This window comes from Parasteatoda tepidariorum, chromosome 5, assembly GCF_982258835.1.
Source record: "Parasteatoda tepidariorum strain Cologne lab strain chromosome 5, Ptep-v5.0, whole genome shotgun sequence".
Lineage (NCBI taxonomy): Eukaryota > Metazoa > Arthropoda > Arachnida > Araneae > Theridiidae > Parasteatoda > Parasteatoda tepidariorum.
Genome location: NC_141759.1, coordinates 59,489,803 through 59,514,130, shown reverse-complemented (window position 1 = coordinate 59,514,130; position 24,328 = coordinate 59,489,803). Strand labels below are relative to the sequence as shown.

Genomic DNA, 24,328 nt, shown 5'->3' with positions numbered 1-24,328 from the left:
TCTAAAATGTCTATAAAACTGTATTTGCATCAATTATAGCCATGGTCCCCGTTTTTTACTTGGGGTAATATTTCACGTTTAAAAATTTATATGATAGTTTTTAAATAATTCAGTTCTGCTACAAAAATAATTTAAAACATTCTATTAGCAAGATAAGCAAATAATTTTAAACACATATAATTTATAGCTGTTATTAATAATTTACAGAGGTATACGAAGAAGATAATTACACTAAACGATTACAAAAATATATATTGCTATTATTTTTTAATAGTAATTGACTGAAGTGCTCAAATATTTACAGTTTTTCTCGAAGAGCATGGTTACATGCAAATTAATAAAAATCTATAACTTTTGAAATAATTTTAATGGAACAAATTTGCAAATTTACACATTAAAGAATACTTTATAAGCCCTAAATTCTATGTTTTATAAGTTGGAAATTACGATCGTAGAAACTTTGAACTGGATGCTTTTAAAAGTAGATAAATTGCAATATTTCTTTTTCCGTGTAAGCCTCATCTCCAAATGATAGTAATTTTGATTTACATGACTGCATTTTAAAAATACTCATTTTTGCCGAATTTAAATTGAAATAGATCAGATTGTTTTTTTTTTTAACAAAATTGTTATTTCGCAATTGTGGAAAATTCCAAATTTTTGAAAATTATAGTTTGTTTACTTTTTAATGACGAAAGTTTTAAACGTGAACCATAGAACAAATTCTTTAGTATAAAGTCAGTCGAACATTTCCATTCAGAATTTGTGAAGTGTACCAGCCCAAAGCGTTTTCAAATATCATTTCACCATTAAGAATTGCTGCAACTAGAGTAATTAATAAGATGGCAAAAGGTATATGCGTGCTAATCGATAACTTACCGAATTAAGTATTTTAATCGATGAACTTTGCCAAAAGTGATTAAAACCAGCGATATTTTATAGTACCTTATTTCAGAGAATGCCGAATTCGAAGTATCATTTGTTTCAGAAGCTACGAAAAGCATAACTGCTTCTTAATTAAAGCATTGAATATTTGCAATATATCTGATTAGTTTGGCAAACTGCGATGGCTCAGAGGAAAGAACGTTCACCTTTCCACTGAGACGAAGAAAGTTCGAATCCCGGTCATGACTGCTTGATTCGAATTCTGCTTCTGGCTAACAACGTAAAATATAGCTAATGATAGACGGATCATGGGTTAAAATCCAATTACCATCGGACAAACAGTTGGAAGTTTTGATTCTGGTCTCGATGTAAGGCAAATGTGAGATAATTTCGTCAAAAAGTCTAACGTTTGGTGCAGTGCTTTATCCAGGAACTCCCTGGAACGTTAATAACCACAAACTCGAAAATATATCGTCAGTTCAATGCTGGTTATAATGTAAAACAAGATAGTGACAAGACAAAGTTAAAGTTGTTTATTGTTCTAAACAAAACATACCTTATGAGAATAAAGTGTCATCCATCCGCCATTTCGAAGCAGTATTTGGATTGTACTGCTCCTGGGCACGCTCACTTCGGCAATATCTTCGAAACTGGAACAGAATTACACAAATATAAATCGACTTTATTCTTTGTTAACTTTGAAATATTGCTCAAACAACGTGTAACACTGTTAAGTGAAGATATCTTTAATCACAATACAAAGTATTCAACAAGTCAAATGCATTAGAGCCTGCCTCACCAGACGCAGATAAGTACGATTCAAAATTCTACATTCGTAAATGATTGATAAGTGATGTAAGTTGTAGATTTTTTTTTCTATATCAAAACCAGTATCAAATAGAATACACAAAAAGAAATTAAAGAAGAATAAGTAAAAGTTTATAATATGAATATCGCTGTAGTGTTTCAGTGCTAAAGCCATTCTAAATATGATCCTCTTTATTTGATTTACACAAAATGTTTAATTTTTATTGATACAAGGCTATCACCCAATCAGAATTTTAAATATAAAGAGTGAAATATTTTAAATTCTTAATTTTTTAAAATATTACTAACACAATTCTGCAATCAGCATTTTTGAAAGGTAGCTAAACATTATTCATTTGTCTGCTTTAAGAGTTTTGATAAATATCTTTGTTTTTGCGTAATTTACGTTCAAAGCAATTTTCAGCATCTTCTAAATCCATTTTTATTACTTTGAACTGTAATAAAATTAAATTTGAAAAAAATAGATATAATAACTGAAAAATGTGCTATTTTAAATTACTCGCTCAAGATCAAAAACTACGCGATTTAATTATTTTAAATTTTTGAGGACAAATACATGAAAATTCTAAAAATTATCAAGCTCTATTTTGTTTATTTAAAGCAAAACCTTTTTTTAATGGTATTGTGCTGTCAAACAATCTCTATCATTGAAACATCAGGAAAAAGAAAATAAAAAATTGAACCTTTAATCCAACAAAGCGCGGAAAGCTTTTTTAGCAAAAATATAAACATAATATTAAGTTAAATACTATTTACCGTATTTTTAACTAGTATTTTGTAAAGAAAAATTTATAAAGAAATGTATATAGTGCACGTAAATTTAATGCCGTTCTAAACACATTTTAAAATCTTTTTATACTTACGATCGAAGTTTTCTTAATCTATCTGAATATAATTTCCAATTATTACAATTTACTTCGTTTAATTCTATCATTCTCTGATCATAAATATTCCTATGACATATAAACCTTGTACAAGTGCAATGTCCGAAAACAACAACATTCGAATTCATTCGTAAAGTCCCTCTTATTTAGAGTTGTTTGTATGTTCAATCACAGTTTAAGCTAACTTGACACGTTCAAAAAATGCCAAGGAAATACTCAGATTTCTTTATGTGTACGCATTGCGGGTTTGTTGTGGTATACTCATGAAATGTGTTTTTGATGCTGCTGCGTTCCAATTTGTGTTAATTATTCTAATATATCCCGCATCATATCGATTGTTGCCTTGATGTGAATGGGAAGGTTTTCCTGGGTGAATGACCATTAAAGGTTTTTTTTTTTTAATTTGTAAGCAATCGTAATAAAACTTGTATTTTACTGTCCTCTCAAATTATTGTAAGGTAAGATGCTTATTTTGTTTCCATGTCTATTCTATGTTTATAGCAAACTGATTTCTAAGTTTTGAAGTTTCTAAGTTTTGATCTCTAAGACTGACTTCTGACTGACTCTAACTGACTTTTAAGGTTTGATCTCTAAGTTTGATGACACCATTTTACTGCTATTAATCTTCTGTATGTGTTAAAACAGTTTCACGTTTTTTTTAATAAAGTAATAACTTTATTAAGGGGAATATCAGAAGGGATATCAGAACTTCAACTTATCATCACGATATATCGTCGTGAAACATCGATATTTAACGAAAGTTTTACATCGAGAAATATTTTCGTCACTCAAATTAAATTCATCAACAGTTATAATATCATCGTTTTATCACGATTTCAGTTATAGTTAAAGCTAATACTCGTGACATAATTGTATTTGATATTTATCGTTGTTCATAGTAATCGATGCACTATCGTTTTCTATCTTCATCGTAAGTTCGATATTTAATTTAAAAGATTGTATCTATGATACATACTTTCTAAAACAAAAATTTTGCGATACTTAGTAAACAACAATATTTTAAAAAAAAAATTCATCTCTGTATTGCAGGGTAAAGTAATTTATTTAAAAATTTTAAAGAGATTATATCGAAGGGCATATTTGAGTAGTACTTCAATTCTACTTATTAAAAAATGGAGTTCACTACCTTTTCATTTTCATATATAGTGAGAGTAGTCATTGGACTGTAGGTTAGAATTTATTTCTCTTGATTAAAACAACAGAAATAAAAACATCGTTTAAATGATGAAATTATCTTTTATTCACAACTTGAGAAATATTTCGTAGTATTTCTCTGGCCCCATGTTTCAGTAATAAATTTCAAAAATAATTTAATAAATGTATTATAAATTTTTAAAAAAATCTCAAAAAATTATTAAATAGACAGCAGCAGTCGCCATAGCAACGCATGCAATAACGGCGCGTGCGCACTATTTGCTCTTGAACAGTCATGTTCATATATAGAATGCATATAACTAGTTAATTCATACTTTCAAATAAGAATAATGGGTAATTTAGAGTTAGTTGTTAATTCATAGTTTCAAATAATATCTGTCTTATATTAAAACTAATACATCTTCAGCTTATTTCTATGTATTGTTACCGAACAGAGGATCAGAACATATAGCAATCAAAAATCTGAAAATATAGGGGAAAATACACTCATTAAGGCTATATATTTTCAGTGGAGTACTATTTATTTAAACAAGACCTTTAGACATGTAATCATGCAGGGTAAAAATACAGAAGTTTATTGAAAAAGTATTGATCTATAGTCAAAGCTTGCAGAAACAATATGCTAATAAGTTTTGGATTTGCATTTAATAATACATCTCGTATAACAACTCCTGCACATTTATTAAACGAAGACATATCTTTAAGAATAAAAATAATTTGTAAAAATAATAATAATTTATTTCAAATTTTAATTTCTTTTAAAGTAGCGGTTAAGAAAGCTAGGCTTTTTTTATTACTTTGTTAATCTAAACTCCTGAATCTTTACAGCATAAGAGTAGCATAAACACTGATATTTTTGCAACACACTTCAATTATAATACAATACGTTTATAAAACAATAAAAGTACAATTCATTTAAATAATAAAACTGAGAAAATAATTGAAAGTTGCAAAAAAGAACTTAATTAGTTAAAACTAGCTTTTGTTCATTTCTGTTAACAGATATTCATTAATTAAATAGTTGGTTAAATAATTCATATCTTTAAATTAAAGAAAATTCTTGGTTAAATCTCAAAACTTTATACCTTAGTAAAAAACTATAAATATCAACTATCGATTTTATTTGACATAAATAATGAAGCAATTATCAAATGTTTAAAATTAAATTAATTCTAAAAATAATGATATATCACATACTTCACAGTGATGCCAATACTCATTGGACGACAATCAATGAAGTTTAGCATAATAATAGGAGTTACAAGCTCAGTTTGCAATCTTGTTCTTGTTTTTAAAACTGAGATATTGATAAGAGATTTATATTTTTTACATGCCTTAGTTTCTAAGAGTCAGTGTTTTTGCTACAAGTAGATTGACATTTCAAAGTGTTTGCTATATTATTCGATATGGATAACAGTTGATAAATTAGTTCGATAACTTTACATTAAAATAAAAAGTAAGCAAGATCCGCATACTTCGGTGGAAATTCTATTGAGAAATTGAATGGGTAAAATATTTCTATGGCGCAAAAGTAGACTATAGTGCGCCAAACATAACATCGTGTACCCTAGACTAGCGGATCGAACGTTGTTATTAATTGATTCTAAAGTCACAAAACATTAAAAAAAAGGTGGAAAGAAAACTAGGGCCTCATTGAGATCGTTAAACTCTAGTTTATGCGGCATGGTAGTTCTGTTACGGTATTTTTATTTTACAACGTATTTTTGAATCAGTTTCACTTGCATATGAAAAATATAATTCTATGTATTTTAATATATCCCATTCTGCATATTAAATTAATAATTATCAGGGTGCGTAGCCAAATTATTCAACAAAAAATAAGCACCTTTTAAGCACTTTTCAAGCACTCAAAAATATTTTTATGCACTTTAAAAAATATCATAATTAGATGGGGTTGGAAAGTTTTTGACAATTGACGGTTCTATCTTGTTTTAACCATCATGCAAAAAAAAGAAAAAACTTTTGACATTGTTTTCGACAATTGTCAAAAATCATTACATTTTGAATCATGTAAAACGAATGGCGTTTTCATAGGCTACGGACTGACAATACGAAGAAATATATTGGGGTTGAATTAATTGTGAAAACGTTGAATAGAACAATGTGAACTGCGTCTTTTTGCATAATTCGAAGCGAAAATCAACATAAGGAAAGAAAAATCTCATATTGAAAAAGGGAAATGTAAGCACTTTTTAAAAACACTCAATGAAAAAAGCGCCTTTAAGGGCTTTTAAAAAATAAAAATAGAAAATAAGCACCTTTAAGCACTTTTTAAAAACGCTACGCACCCTTATTATGAATTGAAATTGTATTATCTTAAATGCGTATTAATTTTTTTTAATGCAATTTAGCATAAAGTTATAAAAAAAAAACCCTCAGGTATCATGATTACGGCAAGCACAAACTCATCTACCGAACTTTCGGAGAAAAAGAAGGCGCAACTTTAATTTTGTGCCAAATCTAAAATTCGTCTTGCATATAAGGTCTTATTTGCTAATTCTGTTTGGACACGAATGTATTTCTATTACTTTAAAAGTAAAAGAGACCTAACCCTATTGTTTTAAAAAAAGAAAATTAGTTTTAATATTAATTAGCAAATAAGATTTATGAGTTATCTAAGATAACAGAGTTGATTGACGAAATAGCTAAGATAACAAATTGAAAACTAAGATTGGTCTCTTTTATCATTTAAGTGATTTGTTTTTCTCACACAGTATTAAGTTCAATTTACTAGATCGAGTGAGATAATCTAGATTTCAATTGCAAGGAAATCAATTCTAAATTTACAGTGTTCTTTGGTGAATTTCTATTGTTTAATTTTCATAGCCAGTGATAGTATGTGGCAGCCAGTGATAGTGCAATTAACTTTCAGTGATAGTATTTAATAGCAAATTAATTGCAAATAAGATTGCTAAGATATCTAAGATAACAAATTGGATAAATAAGTTTTGTCTTGACACAAAGTGATTTGTTTTTCTTACACAATATTAGGTTCAATTTACTTGCTTGGTGATATAATTTAGACTTCATATGCAAGGAACTCAATTTTAATTTCTGGTGCGGTTTTGTTAATTCAAACTGTTTAATTTTCATTACCTCTGTTAGATTTAGTGATTGACGAATAAAATATCATTGTCATCATTAGTCAAACCACAGTAATTTTTGTAATTTTTCCCTCTTTGCAGGGCAGGTAGTGGATTAGCTTTACATAGATCCTCGCATTTGAGTTTATCTCAATGATATGAAAATGCATGTTGCCTTAAACAGGGGTCTGTCTAGAAGAAATTTGGGTCCGTTAACGGATCCTTCACAAAATATCTTTTCATATAAGCGGACCCTTTACAAAATATTTTAACTTAAAAACGGACCCTTCACAAAATGATTTTTCTTTTAATCGGACCCTTCACAAATTTGTTTATCTTCATTATTGTTTTGCTAATCGAATAAACCCTTCCCAGGGGGGAAAACATGAAAGATGGATGTAAAAGATCTTAAGTTTTGTCTTCGATAGACGCCTTTTCCATTATTCGTACGAAATGAATATTCTGCGCTCAGCAGTATAGGCTAAATACCAAATATTTGCATGTTGCATCTCTAATTTAGAAGCAGCAATTGCTGTTTATTTTTGAAAATTTAGTTTTTTTATTATGATTTTACAGTGCTGAGCATAATTTCGTATTTCTTTACAATTTAAAAACTCCTTAAATTTTTTTTTGCAATAACCGGACCCTATTTGCACAAATTCATAAAAGCAGGATCCTGGTTGAAGGAATGTGACTTAACGTTTATTTTATATTCACAAATTATGAATAATTTTTGCACAATTTACAAACTTCACCGTGGACCTTTTACAAAATATCTGGACAGACCTTTGTTAAATTTATTACATATACACACCTGCGAACGTTTACACTTTTCAAAGAGGTATTTTCCTAGTGATAGGGGTAAAGCCAATGAAATTGTGATTGTATGTTGGTGTTTCGTAAAAATTTAGCCAAAAATTAAAGACCGGGAAAATTGGCAAATATGCATACATAAAAAAGGAATCATCCAAGGTGATAAACTAAGGAGAAGTTTTATAAAAATAAAAAATTCCCGATGAGATTTATTAGTATTGAAACGTAAGTAGTGCTTTTCAACAAAATCAGACTGGTAAAAATTTGAAACAAAGGAAGTGTTTAGAAATTTCAGACGCAGTTAAGTAGAATATTCTATTCTGATTTATAGTCTATAGAAGATTGAAAGAAACCGACAAAAGCAATAGAAAAATGATTGACAAAATAAATTGAATCATATAAGTGATTGTTTGTCTTCTCACCTGATGGTATCTAATACTCTGAGGTAATCACAAATTGCGTCACGTTCTCTTCGCACCAATCGCATTCCAGAATGCGACACACCCAACATTTGTACGTTTGGTAGATTTCTACCTCCCTGAAATATAAATGCTTGTTACTTTACGTTGTTACTTCTTGTTGTATACTTTGTTATAATACACAATATATAGCTATTCCTTTCTTACAACATAAAGAATTAAAAAAAATTGGAGAAGTTCGTTAATTGTATAAAATTCTATGTTTTATTTGATAAGCAGTTAATCCTGGAAATCACCAAGGTCCTTTCAGGTTTAGCAAGATTTTGAGTAGTATAGTCTATAAATTGTAATATAAAGACCACTATCAGATTCTAAACTGAATGATATTTAGTTTTCAAACAAAAAAAAATCTGAAAGATCTATCCCATTGTATTGACATACAGGGATTAAAAATTTATATTTTCGACACTATTACGTATAATAAAATGAATAATATAAAGAAACTGATACTGAATGATGTACTAGTCAATAAAAAAACTTCATTTTCTTTAAAAATTAAGGTTAAAAATCTAAACATTTTTAAACGCTTGAAACATATCGACTTTTTCCACTTTAGCTTTTGAAACAAGTGAAGTTTTTCAGTGTAATACTTGTCAGTAGATAAGTATTACTCTAAAAAATATACTACTAATAATTCGTTTTCTTTTTTCAGTCACAAATGTTCATTGCGACCCGTTTGGGGCATGACAAACAGCTAATTTGTAATAAAAGCTCATTCCTCATATTTTGAAATTTCACACTGTTAATGGGTTCAATGTGCTACACAAATGCACTCAAGTTCATTCTGTGTTTTCAGCCTCAGTATTTCATAAACAATGTTTTGGGCGTGCTGGTAATAAGTGGTTTACTCAAAATCGCATGGCCACCAATATCCCCAGATCTTACTCCAAGTCAGTTCGTTTCATGGAGTAATGCCAAAGACTGGTTATGAACCACCGATGTCAAAAACGCAGAAAGAAAACGCATTTAGGAACCGTTGACACTGTGAAACCGCAAACTATAAGGTTAAAGCTTGAATATAGATTAGATGTTAGTCTTGCAACAAAACTTTGTATAACTTTAAAACAAATTTTTTTTTAACACTAGTTGCCCAAGGAAGTCATTTTGACTGCTCTTTATTTTCAATTAGAAAAACAATGATGTATGTAATGACGCAATTTCTTAGAATTTTGTGACTTTTTGTACAACATATTATTTTTTTATTGTTATATTTACTAATAACTTGCTTTATAACTGTAAATAATATAAAAAATATTAAAAATTAATTTTAAACAAATTTATTTATTCATTCACAATCCAGTCATTTTGACGTTTCAGTCTTTCTAGTGTTAATGTCGTGCATCTTTCTTCTTTTTGCTAATTTTTTTTCGGTTAATTTCTAATTTCGGTTAATTTTCAAGAAAGCGGTCATAAAAGTGCTTATTTTTTTATCACATATCACAATTACGCATATTTGACTAGTGCTGACATCTAGTTTAAAATAAACTAACTATCTACAATTACCTTAAAAATATCTTAGTACTGCAATCTGATGTGCAAAATGAGCAAAAGAAGTGATTTAGTTTTATTCTTTTTGGCGCACTACTACTGAACACTCCATCCCGGAAATATCACGGGAACGAGAAATAGAGGGTGAAACCTCACTCCGTCATTTTTACCGGAGCGAGAAGGAAGGGGTTAAAGAACTTACTGATATTGGGAAAAGTCTTGAAAAATAATTGGGGTAGTCTTTGGCGACATCGACCACATTCCTCTTCATGGTAAGCTTTATGTTGTTCGAATGAAGAGTGGATGATGTTACACCGTAGCCATCTGAAAAATAATATATCATTAATCAGATTAGGCGAATCTCGCATGAATAACTTAATTATAAAAACTGTTTGAAATGATTTCATTTTATATTATAACCGTCGTACTATACAACAAAATAAACAATTTACAAAAATTCCCATCGCCTTCCACAATCTCTCAAAGAAAGCTACCCCTGTTCTATCCGTATATCCCGGTGTATGAGTCGACTTTTCAAACGTTAAAAATTTAAAGAAAATCAGAGGGTCAACTTATACACCGGATAATGCAGTTGGACATTCGTAGATCGTGAAGTATCGATGGATTCTACACAATGAGATAGATATGAATAACTCTGCATCAATTTATCCCTTTAAAAAACTACTTACTAACAATTAATTTCTCATTTACTCGTATCAAACTTTCTTTACATATCGAGGCTTTTTAGAAACAGTACTTTGAATTACGCTCAAAAAAATAAATCGAGAATAAGAAAAGTTAAGGTAACTTATTCAAGAGCACTTCTAAAAATATAACATGATGAAAACTTAAAATACAACATTTAACTACAAATTAGAAAATTCCAGATCATCATGTTTGTCGAAATCAGTAACGTTAGCAGTGTCATCATACAGAGTGTCTGCAATGGATTGAATGGAAGATTTTGTAGACTTAGTAATTTTTGTATGTTTTTTAATCTTAGAAATTTTCAAATTTTCTTTTTTTTTTAGCGGTTGAGTTATACACCAATAAGAGCAGAAATTTGATTTCTCGTTATCAAAAATAAAGTCTTATTTCTTTCTGTTGCACTGATGAAGGTTGCCCTTTGAGCATCCGAAACAGCTGTCTGCTTTTAATAATTTTTTGTGCTCTTTAACGTTGTTTACCTTAGTTTGCAAAAATAAAGGGTCAACTTATACTACGGGATATACGGCTAGTTAAAGCGAAAGGAAATCAAGGTAATAATTAACTAATTAAATAAACTAAAATAACTATGAATGATATACAATGCGCAAATCCCTTAATAACTTGTAAAAAGTTGTATTTTCAAAATTCGGTTTAATAAACAGTTCGACTGATTTCACCATGTAAAATTAAATTTTTTGAAATTATGTTTAAAAAAAATTATAATTTACAAATTAGAATTTCTTCGACTATCATTTAATGAAATAACAAAAATTTATTAAAAGTTACTTTTTGCTTGGATTTTTGGATAAAATTTTTTTAAATTGTACGAAAAAAAATGTTGAACAGCTTACCCAATTTTATGGGTTTACGACTACTAATGTTCAACCCCGTAGCCTCGTAATTTTGAATCCAATACAGAAGACAAGGGAAATCCTGGATCGAGCATTGGGAGAAATTTGACTTCATGGAGGACTTTTTGATGGAGTTGACCCGCCTTTGCGTTACATGGAGAGGAAGACCACGAGAACCTCCAATGGTTTGCCTAACTGCAAGGGTACTCTAGCCCATGATCTGTCCACCGCTGAGGATATTTCACGTCAGCACTGTGGTCGGTGCAAGCCGGATGCGGAATTCGAACCCGGTTCGCCTCATTAGAAGGCGAAGGCTCTATCCTCTGACCCACCGAGACTCTGTGCGGTGTTTTTGTAAAACAATTTTAATTTGTAATAATTTAAATTGTTTTTTTTTTTTATTTCCTTATTAATCGAAAAACATCGTTGATCCCAGTTATAATCACCAACTTGGCGAGATTTCAAAAAGTCGCCAAGGGGTGGACTATTTTAGGATTTTACCCAACAAAATTTTTAAAAAAGTGGTTTATTATTCAAAAAATAAATAAACTGTATCAATACCAATAAGCTGCTGCAGTTTTCTCTTTTCTTCTCGGTTCATTCTAATGCAAGCAGGAGATGACACATCTTTCACAATTTGGCAGAAAACAAGGTGCAGGGATATTGGATTGTCTAATTTCTCAAGCGGAGAAAATACCTTATAAAAACAAATCCAAAATTAATTTTTAGCAGTTATTATTTACTTACACAATGCACTTTTAGACTAAAAATTCAATTATTTTAAATTTCTGGGTATTGAGTTACCAGCTAATTACATTGCTGTAGGCTTTCATGTTAATAAATAATTTAGAAGCTATAATATACGTGCTTTTCTATTGAATATTTATTTTGTAACAAAAACATCTCAGCCCATTAAAAAAATTACAGATGAATAAGAAAAATAAGTCTTCTAATGCTGCAAAAGTCTTCTAATGCAAAATGTAATACATTTTCCAATATACATTGGAAAAAATCATTCATTGAGTTTTAAAACTATTCTACTCATTAAAAATTCATATCATTCAAAATAAATTTTATAATTGCATCACCACATTTTTAGTACCATATTTTTTCTATTTCGAAGTCACAGATGATAAAAAGTTACCTATATAAAGTCACTGAGTGTAAGTAATTGAAATTGTTTAATATTATTATAATTTTCTTTTTTTTTACGTCACGATTATATTTTTAAAAAATAAAAATAAGCAGATAAATAAAATAGGTGGTTGATAGAAATCTATGTTTTAAATTAGACAAAATGTCTATGTAACGTGATCTAATGTTTGATATTTCTTGTATGTTTTTTAAGTTTTGAGTTTCATTATTTTCAAACTTAAAAGGTAACAACTTCATAATTTTGAAGCTGAGGGTAGTTATTTCAACTACTAATACATTGTATTAAAGGCTTTTCCTTTTCGCCTTTTTGTATATAAGTATTTTTTTATATTCAAGTTCTTTTCTAAACTTTGACAGGGCAAGCAATTTGATCTTCATCTGATAAAATCCTTTGATATCCCAATTTTTTTTTTAAGAAAAAAACACACACGATATAAAGGTCACTGGATTTTAAAAAAAACTAGCGCATTATAAATTCTAGAAAGCTTTGGATTTTTACACAAAAATTTAAATCAATAAAACTATACCGTTAGTAATTTTGCGTAGATAATTTAATACAGTACTTTTTTCTGTCTTCAGAATGTTTTAAAATTTATTTTGCTGCAAACAGACGAAAACAGAATAGAAAGACGCTGAAAATGTTTTTCAAAAGTACATAACCCGAAATTGTTTTCGAACTCTGAAAACAGAATTAACTACATAGATGTAAATCTTCTTTATTTACCTCTTTTCTGATTCTTAATTGCCAAGAAACTTTGCTGTAACAAAACGAAGCAGCTGTACTAGGCGGAAACTGTTTAGTTTTAATGCTTTCCAATGTTCTTTGCTCCGGAGTATCCATCACGGTTGGCGGCGCAGTATCAATTGGTTTCAGGAACTCCGAGCTTTCTTCAACTATAAAAGACACCAAAATCAATTTGACGTTAATATTTCATAACACACCTGCCACAAAACAAACAAAAATATAAGTGTCATAAAAAAAGTTCTAGAACTTACACTCAATTTTATCAGCAGATAATCTATCATGCGACAATTTTGGCGGTGAAATAGGAGCCGGCGGTTCCCTGTGTTTAGGTACAACAATTGTGCTTGGCGCATAATAACTAGAGGATGCAGTCACCGATGGTGGATGGTGCAGTCTGCTTCCAATAGGACCAACAGGGGGTGGAGGATGACCCCTGGAATTGCCAAACAATCTCATTTCGTCCCTGTAGCCATTTCTTGATGAGCTAGCCAAACTTTCTTCGTACAGAAGACTTCTAGAAGAGTTTTGGCTGGAGTGATCATTCATTAACGATGAATGTGGTCCGAAATACTTCGAAGATTGGGCTGATAAATAGTCTGCAGCTTGTTGAGTGCTAGTTCTTGATGGAAGAACTGCACTCATGGGATGACCCAGCTCTTCTCTTAGATCTCTAATTTCGCGACTAGCTCTTTCCATTCTTTGCACTTGGGACTTGACAAGATTTTCGACCACAAACTGCTGGCGATCTTCTCGGCTGCTTCCTCGAGATCGAAAATCTTGAGGTAAATCTGGATCGTAAGGCAATTCTGGGTAGCGATCAGCTCTGGATCGAGTGGCGGCGCCGTCCATGTAGTCACCGCTGCCCCGTAGCTTTTGTTCCAAAAGCATCTTTCTGCTTTCAGATAATTTTTTGACTTCTTGTTGGTCTTGCTGAGAATCATCATCAACGGGGTAAACTTTTGCCCTGCAAAAGAATAATGAAGAAATACATTGGGTGCTATATAGAGTAAAAGTTTCAATAAACTATTGTATAAGAACCATAAAGTATTTTCATTAATATTTAATCTAACATCTATAAAAGAATTTTTGAAGGAAAATAATAAATGACCTGACTTTATTTTTTAAAAAAATAAAATTATTTTGAGGAAAACATTTAAATTATGCTCGTAAAGTAAATTTTTTAAGCAAGTAAATCCCTTTCAATGTAAAGAAAATTAATTTAAATGTAATCTATTTGTTCTGTAAAATATTACTGATCCTTCTAGCATTTTTGGCCAAAACGCAGAATCGATGCAATTTTACTATTGAAAAAAAAAGAAAAGATAATTTCTTTCACTGACGTGTTAAAATGGAGAAAAGTTCGGGGTTTTAGTGCATATAATGTACAGTATGTTTAAAAAAATCAATGTTCAATCAAACTTTATCTTGTTCTGAAGTAGTTAACGATGAATGCAACTATCAAAAAGGGAAAAAATTGTGCCCGATGCAAATTTGCTGTAACAAACTTCTTTATTATCATCTTAAAACTTATCTCAAAATTAGTTCACAAAAGTGAAGGAATCTTTCATACCTAGGCCAGAGACTGATTCATTTTGGTAAAAAGAATGCGCGAATTCTATTCTAACATGCCTTTTATGAATTGTGGAATTAGACGGAAAGGGAGAAGTTTCTGTTATTGGTGTCGTGGTAATTTTTTAGTGCATAGTGTACTAACGAAAAGGAAGTGACCTACCTGGTCTCTTTTTTATTCGTTGATCGAACACTGTGGTCCATAGTGAGTTGTTCTAATTTGGCTCTCATTTCGGAACTGATTTTTACTTTGCCAATGCTTCCTGGAATTGGTTTGTCGTTTCCTTCAAAAGCTCTGGTGATATCCGAGTCCTCTTCTTTAAGTTCTTCGAGGTTTAGGTTTTTCTTGTTGCGATCTTGGACGGATACTTGATTATGCTGTGGTGACTGAAATGTAAAAGTTGCGAAATTTAATAATTCACTTAATGAGGACAAATTCCATCTGATCTGAATTCTATAATTTAAACAACTCTACTGCAAATCAATAAAGGTGAACAAAATTTATTTGCTATACACAAAGTATAAATAAATCTCATCGCGATTCACCAAATGTAATCAAATTCTTAATATAATTCACTAAATATAAACAAATTCCATTGTGATTCCCGAAACATGGTCACATTTTAACTCGATTTTAAATAGTCGCTCTCATTCCAAAATCTATAATTGCTGAATTATAGACATCTTGCACATTTGCCAAGTTTAAAATAGTCGTTAAGACAATAAACTTGAGCGAGCTATTTAGAAAAAGGAGAGAAAAAAAATAATCGAAAAATAAATAAACAAAATAAATCTAAAATGAATTCTGGTTGGTGGCTAATCATTCTTCCGCTACGACTCTTTTTTCTTAATAATTTTTTTTCTTCTGTTTAACTAATTTCATCTGTTAGTCAATCGCCAATGTTTCTGATGCTCAAACAAACTATTATGCAACTGTATAATAACGTTAAAGAAAAAACTTTGATAAAAAAAATGTATTTTGTTAATTTAGTATTGCCTGAAAACAAAAAATTTTTGATATCATAAACAAAATGAATTTAAAAAAAATTATCTTTTGTTCTAGAAAAGTTGCCACTGAGGACTGATACACATGATTGGCCAATTAGAACATTGACAAATGACTATTTTCATGTGTTGCTAAAATCAGACTGTCGTTTATATTTGACTCTCAGTGACATTCAGAATTAGTATTTGAAAGTTAGAAAGGAAAGCAATAAATTTGCTTAGAGTTTAAAGATATGGAATTTTATTGCGTTTTTAAAAGTATTTCTTATCAATTGCTAAGAAATGCTGAAAAACGCAATTTCTTAGTAAAACAGGAATATCCATAATGAAACTAGAATAGTAATCCTTAGTAAAACTAAAATAGTAATCCTTAGTAAAACTAGAATAGTAATCCTTAGTAAAACTAGAATAGTAATTCTTAGTAAAACTAGAATATCCTAATTAATACTAGAATAGAACCAAAATAAAAACATGTAATGATAGAAAGAGGCAATGGTATTCAACAGGTAATGGCCATGATAATGACTGTGACAATACATACTTGGTACTAATGCATACTTGGTAGTATGCAAATAACCATTTTTACTTAAGCTTCTCGCGATGCATTTTAAGTTTCTAGAGTTCAACACAATTTACTTTTTATTTTTTAACTTTGAACGTTATGTAAAGGCTTCATTTTTTTTGTCGCATGCCTGTTTAGGCAGTGGGGATGCGATTGTTCCTGTTTTTCCGTGGCGCCATCTATGGTCAGGAATTCGACTTCTGCCACGCCTTTCACACAACCACAACTCGTTTATAGGGCGGGTCACATTCATACAAAGGAGAAAAAACGTAGAACACACAGAGAGAAAGAAACATCCATGCCTTGCCCGGGATTCGAACCCAGGACCTTTCTGATGCAAGGACAGTTCCCTGCCCCCTACACAGGCCGGTCGGCAAGGCTTCATTTAATTACTGCATATGAGCAGTCACATTTACATGCGTTTAAGAAATCTAAATGTAAAGACCGCTATTAAATATTAAAACCATTTGAACAAAGCATGATTAATTCAAAATCATAAGTATACCTGTGTCAGCGGCGTGGAAGTTTCTGCACCTGCTCCGAATGACATCACTGATTCCAAGTTCGAGATTTCCGGAAAATCCACACCCCCATCGGTGACATCAGCTCCGGACTTGTCTTTTTTCTGTTTGGATTGTTTAAATTCTAAAAAACTAACCGGGGGTGCTCCGTCGTCACGTGGTGGCGGCCACCGCCATTTTCCTATCCGTACTGTTTTTGCCCGTCCATACATGTCCTGGTATTTCGCCTGACTGTCCGGTGACATGGGTGGCGGTGGTGGTGGGGGTGGAGGAGGAGGTGGTGGCGGGGGAGGAGGTGCACCAACCATTCTGTGTGATCGTGGTGCAGTTTGAGGTGTGCTGTCACTTCCACCTGCTTTACTTCGTAGTTCGCTCAGCACATCACTGAAAACCTGCAAAACATTAACAGATGTTACGGCATTTATGCGGTTAAATGCTAGTTTAATGTATACATAAAAAAATTTATTATAATGGACAAATGCAGCTATTATATAACTTTGGAGTTATTATTATGAAAACTTCATTACTAGTCGAAGAGTCAATAAGACTAAAAGACAATACATATTATAACCGTCGTTGAACAGTCAACCCAATGTTTGGGTTTACGACTACTAATGTTCATCTCCGTAGCCTTGTAATTTTGAACAGAATCCAGAAGACAAGGAAACTCCTGGATAAGGTATTGGGAGAAATTTGTCTTCGTGGTGGACTTGTTGATGGAACTAACCCACATTGGCGTTACACAGAGAGGACCACGGTAACCTCCCACTGTTAGCCTGACGGCAAAGGTAATCTAACCCATGATCCGTCTACCATTGAAGATATTTCAAGTCAGCACTGTGGTCAGTGCAAGCCGGATGCGGAATTCGTATCGACTGGGATTCGAATCCGGTTCACCTCGTAGGAAGAAGATAATACATATTATAAATTTTCCAAACATTTGAAAACTTTTAATTCAAATGCCAGGGGGAAAAATTATTCAAGGTTTCCAACTTCTTAAATCGAACGCCAAAAAAAATATCAGTTTTACAATGCACGTATCAATATTTTTAAGTCATTGCCATAAAGTGTGCTTTTTGATGTCCTCGTTAGACAAAAAAAAAGTTATTCTACTTCCTCCCTGTTTTCCGAAAAAATTATTTGTCCATAATTTCCTATTAAATAGTACGTTTACATATTTTTGTAACATTTTAAAATCTGCTACATTAGACTTAGTAACCTAATTTTAAGGAAGAGATGCCAACTGCTCCGAATTCGGCAAAATATTTTAAAAAACGGTAGAGAACTACAAACTAAAATGTGCAGATTTTCGGTTAATTTTGCCAACTTTTTGAAAGGTTCAACACGACTTACCTGTAACAAAAAGGTGTATCACATAAGCTTTTGAATTATGTAGTAGGAGTGGTGAATAAATATCCTATTAATCGAATTTACTAACCCAAGAATCATACATAAAAAGACTATTACTTGAAAATATTTATCCACCGTCTAGAACACGTGAGCTTCTCTGTTAAGGTTATAAGTATTTTAAACTGTGGAAGAAGTTTAAAGCTTTACGTTGTTTAAGTATTGAAAAACTACCCAAGTCAGAATTTTCGATAGTTTTCCATTGGCCAACATAATCTTGATGGTAACCATCAATAATTTCATCATGAACAATTATATTTTTTGAGGGTAACTAACATAAGTAACCATCACCTCAATGTAGGAATTCGGACTAATTGACTTATAATGGTCCAGCATAAGAACAGCAACTTGTTTTGCTGGTTTGTTCGTGTAGAACCATCACGAATTTCCATCATATTATCTTAGAAATCAAATGCTGGAACGATCATGAACAACCATCATCCCAAATTCGGACTGGTTTATAATGGTTCAACATAAAAAATGCCAAATTGTTTTGATGGTATATTCCTGAACACCAACTAGAATTCCTATTAAACCATCATGGAGATGTATAGTTGAAACCATCATAAACCATCACGGATTATCATGGATTGTTGGTCCATGGGAGTCAAGCTTCTCTTGATGGTTAACCATCCTAGTATTAACGTAGCATTTTTCATCATGGAATGATGGGCGTTTGTTGACATACCAAAAACCATGAACGCGCAATGGAAAATGTTGGATGTTTTGTACACAATTATAAAATTCATTTACCTAACGATAATTCCATGCGAAATCTAACTTTTAATAAATTTACTATTTTATTTAATAGTCAAGAAACTTTTGACTCTCATGGTATACAATTTTTACATAACTTTAAGAAATTTAAATTGCGAAATTCAAAATTTGTGCGAAATCGTTCGAAATATTTCTTGAGAAATCGAATTTTAAAACATGACTTTTTCAAACTTCGATTTCTCAGGAACTATTCAACCGATTTCGTTCAAATTTTATATTTTGCCCTATAAAATTGCCTTCTTTAAAATGATATAAAAAACTGCATACCTTACAATTCAAAAGTTTTCCGACTATTATGAAATAAAAAATAAAATATTTACAAACAGTTATATTTTGCATGGAATTTTACCTTCGAATAAATGAATTTTATAATTTGTAATATTAAGGGGTCCAAACTGACCTAATTATTGAACCATATTGGCCAGATTGTGGCTACCCCCTATATTTGGAGGGAGGGGGTAAACGGAAATCCTAATGTCGAAGAAAAGGTATGTTTATTCACAGAAAGTGCATTTTGACTTCGTATTTCGTAACCTAAAATATCGTCCGCACTAATTAATTGGCATATTTAAAGTTAGTTTTTTCGAACCATTAACATTGAGTCCTAGAACGTGAAGATCCAATCATTCGATCAAAAGTTATTCAGGGTAGTCTGCTAATTTTGTTGCTCATTGTACTGTGAAAAATCATGACTTTGCCCCAGGGGAAAGATACTTGAACTGGACCTTTTAATTTTTTGGCAAAAAACCTTTCAAACCTTAATTAAGAAAAAAGTTTTATAATTTCTTTGACATTTTAGCTTAAAGTTCAGACAGTTCTTTTCAATTATATTGTATTTAATGATTAAATCTTTTGTTAAGAGTTGGATAATACTACTAATAATGAAGGTGAAGAAGTAAAAAAAAAGAATAAAAATAGCAAAGGGATTTAAACCAAAAATTATGTTTCAGAATGCTTCGAATAATAACTAAAGAATCGGGAATATGAAAGACTTATTCCCCTATTAATTACTTATTATTATGCATTAATCATTATTTGGTATTAATTAACGACTTTTCGTGAATATTTGTATCGTAAAAGCTAAACACGACTTTTTTTAACTAGTTCAAATAAAAAAAGCATGTGCCTTTTTTATTTTTAATCATTTCATTTAAAATTTATGATATTTGTTGATAAAGTTAGAATGTAGCTAAGAATTTAATTCGAAATGGACATTAGATGCTCCATAATTTTTGAAAATTTGCTTTGTTCATAATAACGCACATTAAAAGAAATTTCTCGAAGAATAGGTTTCATCCCTTTTCAGCAGCTATTATACTACAAAGCAACTAAAACCACGGGTTAAAAAATTCCATTCTAAACCAAAATATAAAAAAAATCTTCTTCCCTATTATTAAGAAACCAGACAATAATAGCAGATCCCTTACCTCGTGGGGCAGGTTGGGCTTTGGAAAAATCGTTCTCTGCACAGGTGAGGATGGCCTATTGGAGGCCTTGAGAGGCACAGACTGAAAGCCGTCTGTTCCGTCTTTTGGGGGTGAAAATATAGATGCTTGTTGAAAAGAAAGGCCAGGGAATTCTGCAGTTTGTAGTAGGGAAGGTGTAAGGCTGGAATTAGTTATTATTGGTGGAAGTGGAGCCAATGTTGGCGACATAGCCCCACCGAACTGAAGAGATGGCGCTTCAGCTAACAGAGAAGGTCCTGGAGCAGGAGATGCCGGACTCATCTAATAACAAACAAACAAACACAATTTTATTAAAAAATGTATAAAGTTAAAAGTTTTTTATGAATTGCCCAACAATAAATAACAATAATAATATAAATAATGATCTAAAAAATATAACTATGAAAATACACATCATTAATATATAAAAAGGATTAATAAATATTATGAGAAAGATAATTATTAAAAGCTTTCTTTTTAATAAGGCATATTCTTTTTATAAGGCATATTATAAAGAGGATTAATAAAAAATAATTTCTCTCGCAATTGATTTGATACATTTTAATTTTTTTAAGTAACCTGGAAAGGGTTCTTTTAATTTTTGTCATTTGCTTTGATTATTTTTTGCCAGATACTTTTATTTATTTATTTAGAAATTGCTGCTTCGAAACTGCAAAAAATTCAGGATCAAATAATGATATAAAGTACACTTTCGGTTCATCATCAGTAAAATCCATTTTACTGTAAAATCTATTATTACCGTAAAATATTATTCCGCAATTTTTACAGAAATATTTATTCAATTATAGTGATTCAGTGATTTTACTGAAATTGCTACTGTAAAAATTACGGTTTGTCAGATTTTTAGTTCCATAATTTTTACTGTAATAAATACAGTAAAATTACTACCTGTAGCGGTAAAAATGGATTTTACCGTAACATTGTGTTACCAGACATGTTGCGGTAAAAAGGCCGGAACTTTTAATTGTAATTTGATCTGGAATTTTTTACAGTGCAGACGAAAAAAAAAGCTAAGAGTAGTTTTTTTTTAAATTTTATTTATTTCATGGCCTGATAATTCAGAAAACAATTGTTGCAACAAAAATAAAATTCATAATTTTTTTAATTTATGAAAAGACTAAATAAAATAGAAAGTGTTTTCATTAATTTCAATTGAAAAATTTTATTGCTTAAATGCGTATAAATGAAGTTTTTTTTACGAGTAAATAAATTATTGAATCCTTATTTTTGTTGCGCAATTTATTTACTTACGCAAACGTTTTATTAATGAAATTTGTATTTGACAATTCAAATCGCATTGTTTTCCAAAAATGAGACATTATGCTAAACGTTTTAGATTAAGTTTTTGACTTACCGTAATTTTTTTCTTTGAATTTTGTTATCTATTTTAAAATCCTTCACTACACATTTGAAAAGCGAACTATTTTAATTTTACTTAAAAAATTGCAGAACTATTTAACAGACTTAGATTGTACTCTTGTTTAAGTCTCATATATTGATAAAATTAAATGTAAGAAGAAGAAATTTTAATACATAAGGACATTTTTCTTTATACATATTTCAGAAGTAGATTATTTTAAATTCATTAAAAAAAAATGCAGAACTTTTCAACCGACACAAGTTTTTTTTACTTTTGTTAAAGACATTATGTAATATTTTTTAAAACATGAAGAACTAAGTTATACAAAGTACTCACAGAGTTGTTCTGCAGTAGATGCTGTAAGGCTTGATTTTGTTGCATTAAATGCTGTTGAATTTGTAAATTTTGCTGAACAGCTGATGCTAAAAAAGCTCTTTGCTGAAGCTAAAAAGAAAAAAAATTCCTTTAAAAACACATTAACATTTCACAAAGAAAAACTATTTTTTCATGATCACACATTATGGAGTATGACCCATAAATCATAATCTAAACAATATTTCAGAAGTTTAGATGAATATTATGATATATTTGACTAAAAAATGACCTTAAAATTTTTCAATATAATATAATGATATAAAACTCAAATTCTTTTTAACGAAAATTTTCAAATTCCAAAAATACTTCTAATTTACAGCTCTATACTTTGTAATTTTTTGTCTAGTATTTTGGTTAAATACCTGAAACTGTTAAAACAACTGTTATACAACTAATAACTGTTATAATAACTGTTATAATATAAATAACTGTTTAAATGATTCTTTAGTAGTCGGAAAGGGAGGAAAAATCAATTTAATTAATAACGGCGGAAATTGTTAGAAATTAAATATTAACTGTTTTCACTAAATTAGAGTTTTTGTTTATAAAAAATATGCCTTAAATTGTTTTAATTAATAATAATTTTGACTAAAATATTTTTGATCAAACATGTTTTAGTGTTCATATTTTGTTTCTAAGTTTTCAAATCTCACATTTCATTTCACGTACTTAAATTATGATAAAAAAATCCATTCCATTCATTATTTTATAAATTTCCGTTCAATAGATTTCCATTCATTTTGCATGGAAAAAAACGCACATTGATTGCATTTACATATCTTTTCTTGGGAAAAAAACATTTACAAATGTATTTAGGAACACAATGAATTAAAAAAATTAAAGAAAAATTTTATTATTCTTAATAAGAGATCAAGAAAAATGGGATTTTAAAGGAGATTTCATGCAGCATTTAAAAAACCTAACTGCTCATAAATTCTAATGACTAAGTATTTTAAATTATAACGAATTATCTAACGAAAATTATAAATTAATTTAATTATCCCAATATTTGAAACCCTTACCAATATCTGAAAAATTTAACACTTACCCATAGTTCCAAATATATTAGATTTTTTAATAATAACTAATAATGAATCGAGTGCATTTGTTTTCAAAATTTAAACAAAATACACAAAAAGGATGTTTTTAAGTCATTTGCGGAGAGTGGAATAAGTTTTTAAGAACGATTAACTTCAATCGTTACGGGTGCATTATTAGTTGGAATGCTGTTAGCCCGATGGGTTCTAATTCTCCTCATCTCCCTGAGGACAGAAAATGTTTTTGGCGGAAATTTATATTTAGGACACAAACAAATTGCAGTTACTTTATGTCAAAGATAAAAACAAAATATTTTACGGTAATTTTAGTTGTCGATATTCAAGAAAAATACAGGCTACAGGTTTTAAACATGTTCAGAATTAAGACAAATGTACGCTACTGTTTATTAAATCTTCTTAAGAATTCCTTTAGAAATATTTACGCTACTGTTAGTTACATATTCAAGAATCATTAAGAAAAAAACCACGCTACTGTTTTTTATTTTTTAATCTTCTTCAAAATTCCGAAATGTACGAATGTACGCGAAAAATGTACGCTACTATAATTAAACATTTTACACAAAATTCCTTAAGGATATTGTACGTCAATGTTTTTAAATTGTTAGCTGTAGCTATTAACTTAATCACTAGTTTATTTTTAAATAAAATAAAGTTTAAAAATTTATTTGTCCGAAATAAAATTGTGCGGTATTCTTTGGCATATTTTTTATTTCATTCATATTTACTTAGATGGAATTGTGAGGTAAACAGTTTACAATTGTCTTGTAAAATGATAAAGTTAGAAAATTTTAAACCTTTGTGTATAACATATTTATATTTATGTGTTTAAAAAACAATGCAATATTTCAAAATATTTTTTGGAAATAATATTTGAAAATATTCTTTGAACTAATAGACATTAATAAATAATAAAAAAATTATAAATTTAACAATTAATAAATAAATTAAATAAAAAATTAATAAATAAATTAAATAAAAAATTAGTAAATAAAATTAATAATTAAAATAATATCAATAATTAATAATTAAAATTAATAAGTAATAATAAATAATTAAAATAAAAAATTACAAATTTAACATAAAAAAATTCAAACTAAAAAAGTCCTTAAATC

The 24,328-nt window shown here is 29.9% G+C and overlaps 1 protein-coding gene across 1 annotated transcript in view; it reads right to left on the bottom strand.

Annotated features, from left to right (window-relative positions):
* Myo10A (unconventional myosin 10A) overlaps positions 1-24,328 on the bottom strand; it is a 261,697-nt gene that overhangs the window by 61,217 nt on the left and 176,152 nt on the right. Inside the window, exons 34-43 of the mRNA XM_087164029.1 lie at positions 22,120-22,227; positions 20,385-20,684; positions 16,758-17,165; positions 14,849-15,072; positions 13,368-14,080; positions 13,096-13,265; positions 11,778-11,913; positions 9,860-9,981; positions 8,113-8,228; positions 1,442-1,535 (exon numbers count right to left, since the gene is read on the bottom strand). Coding sequence (XP_087020155.1) covers positions 1,442-1,535; positions 8,113-8,228; positions 9,860-9,981; positions 11,778-11,913; positions 13,096-13,265; positions 13,368-14,080; positions 14,849-15,072; positions 16,758-17,165; positions 20,385-20,684; positions 22,120-22,227 — 2,391 coding nt within the window. The remainder of the gene's footprint in view (positions 1-1,441; positions 1,536-8,112; positions 8,229-9,859; positions 9,982-11,777; positions 11,914-13,095; positions 13,266-13,367; positions 14,081-14,848; positions 15,073-16,757; positions 17,166-20,384; positions 20,685-22,119; positions 22,228-24,328) is intronic.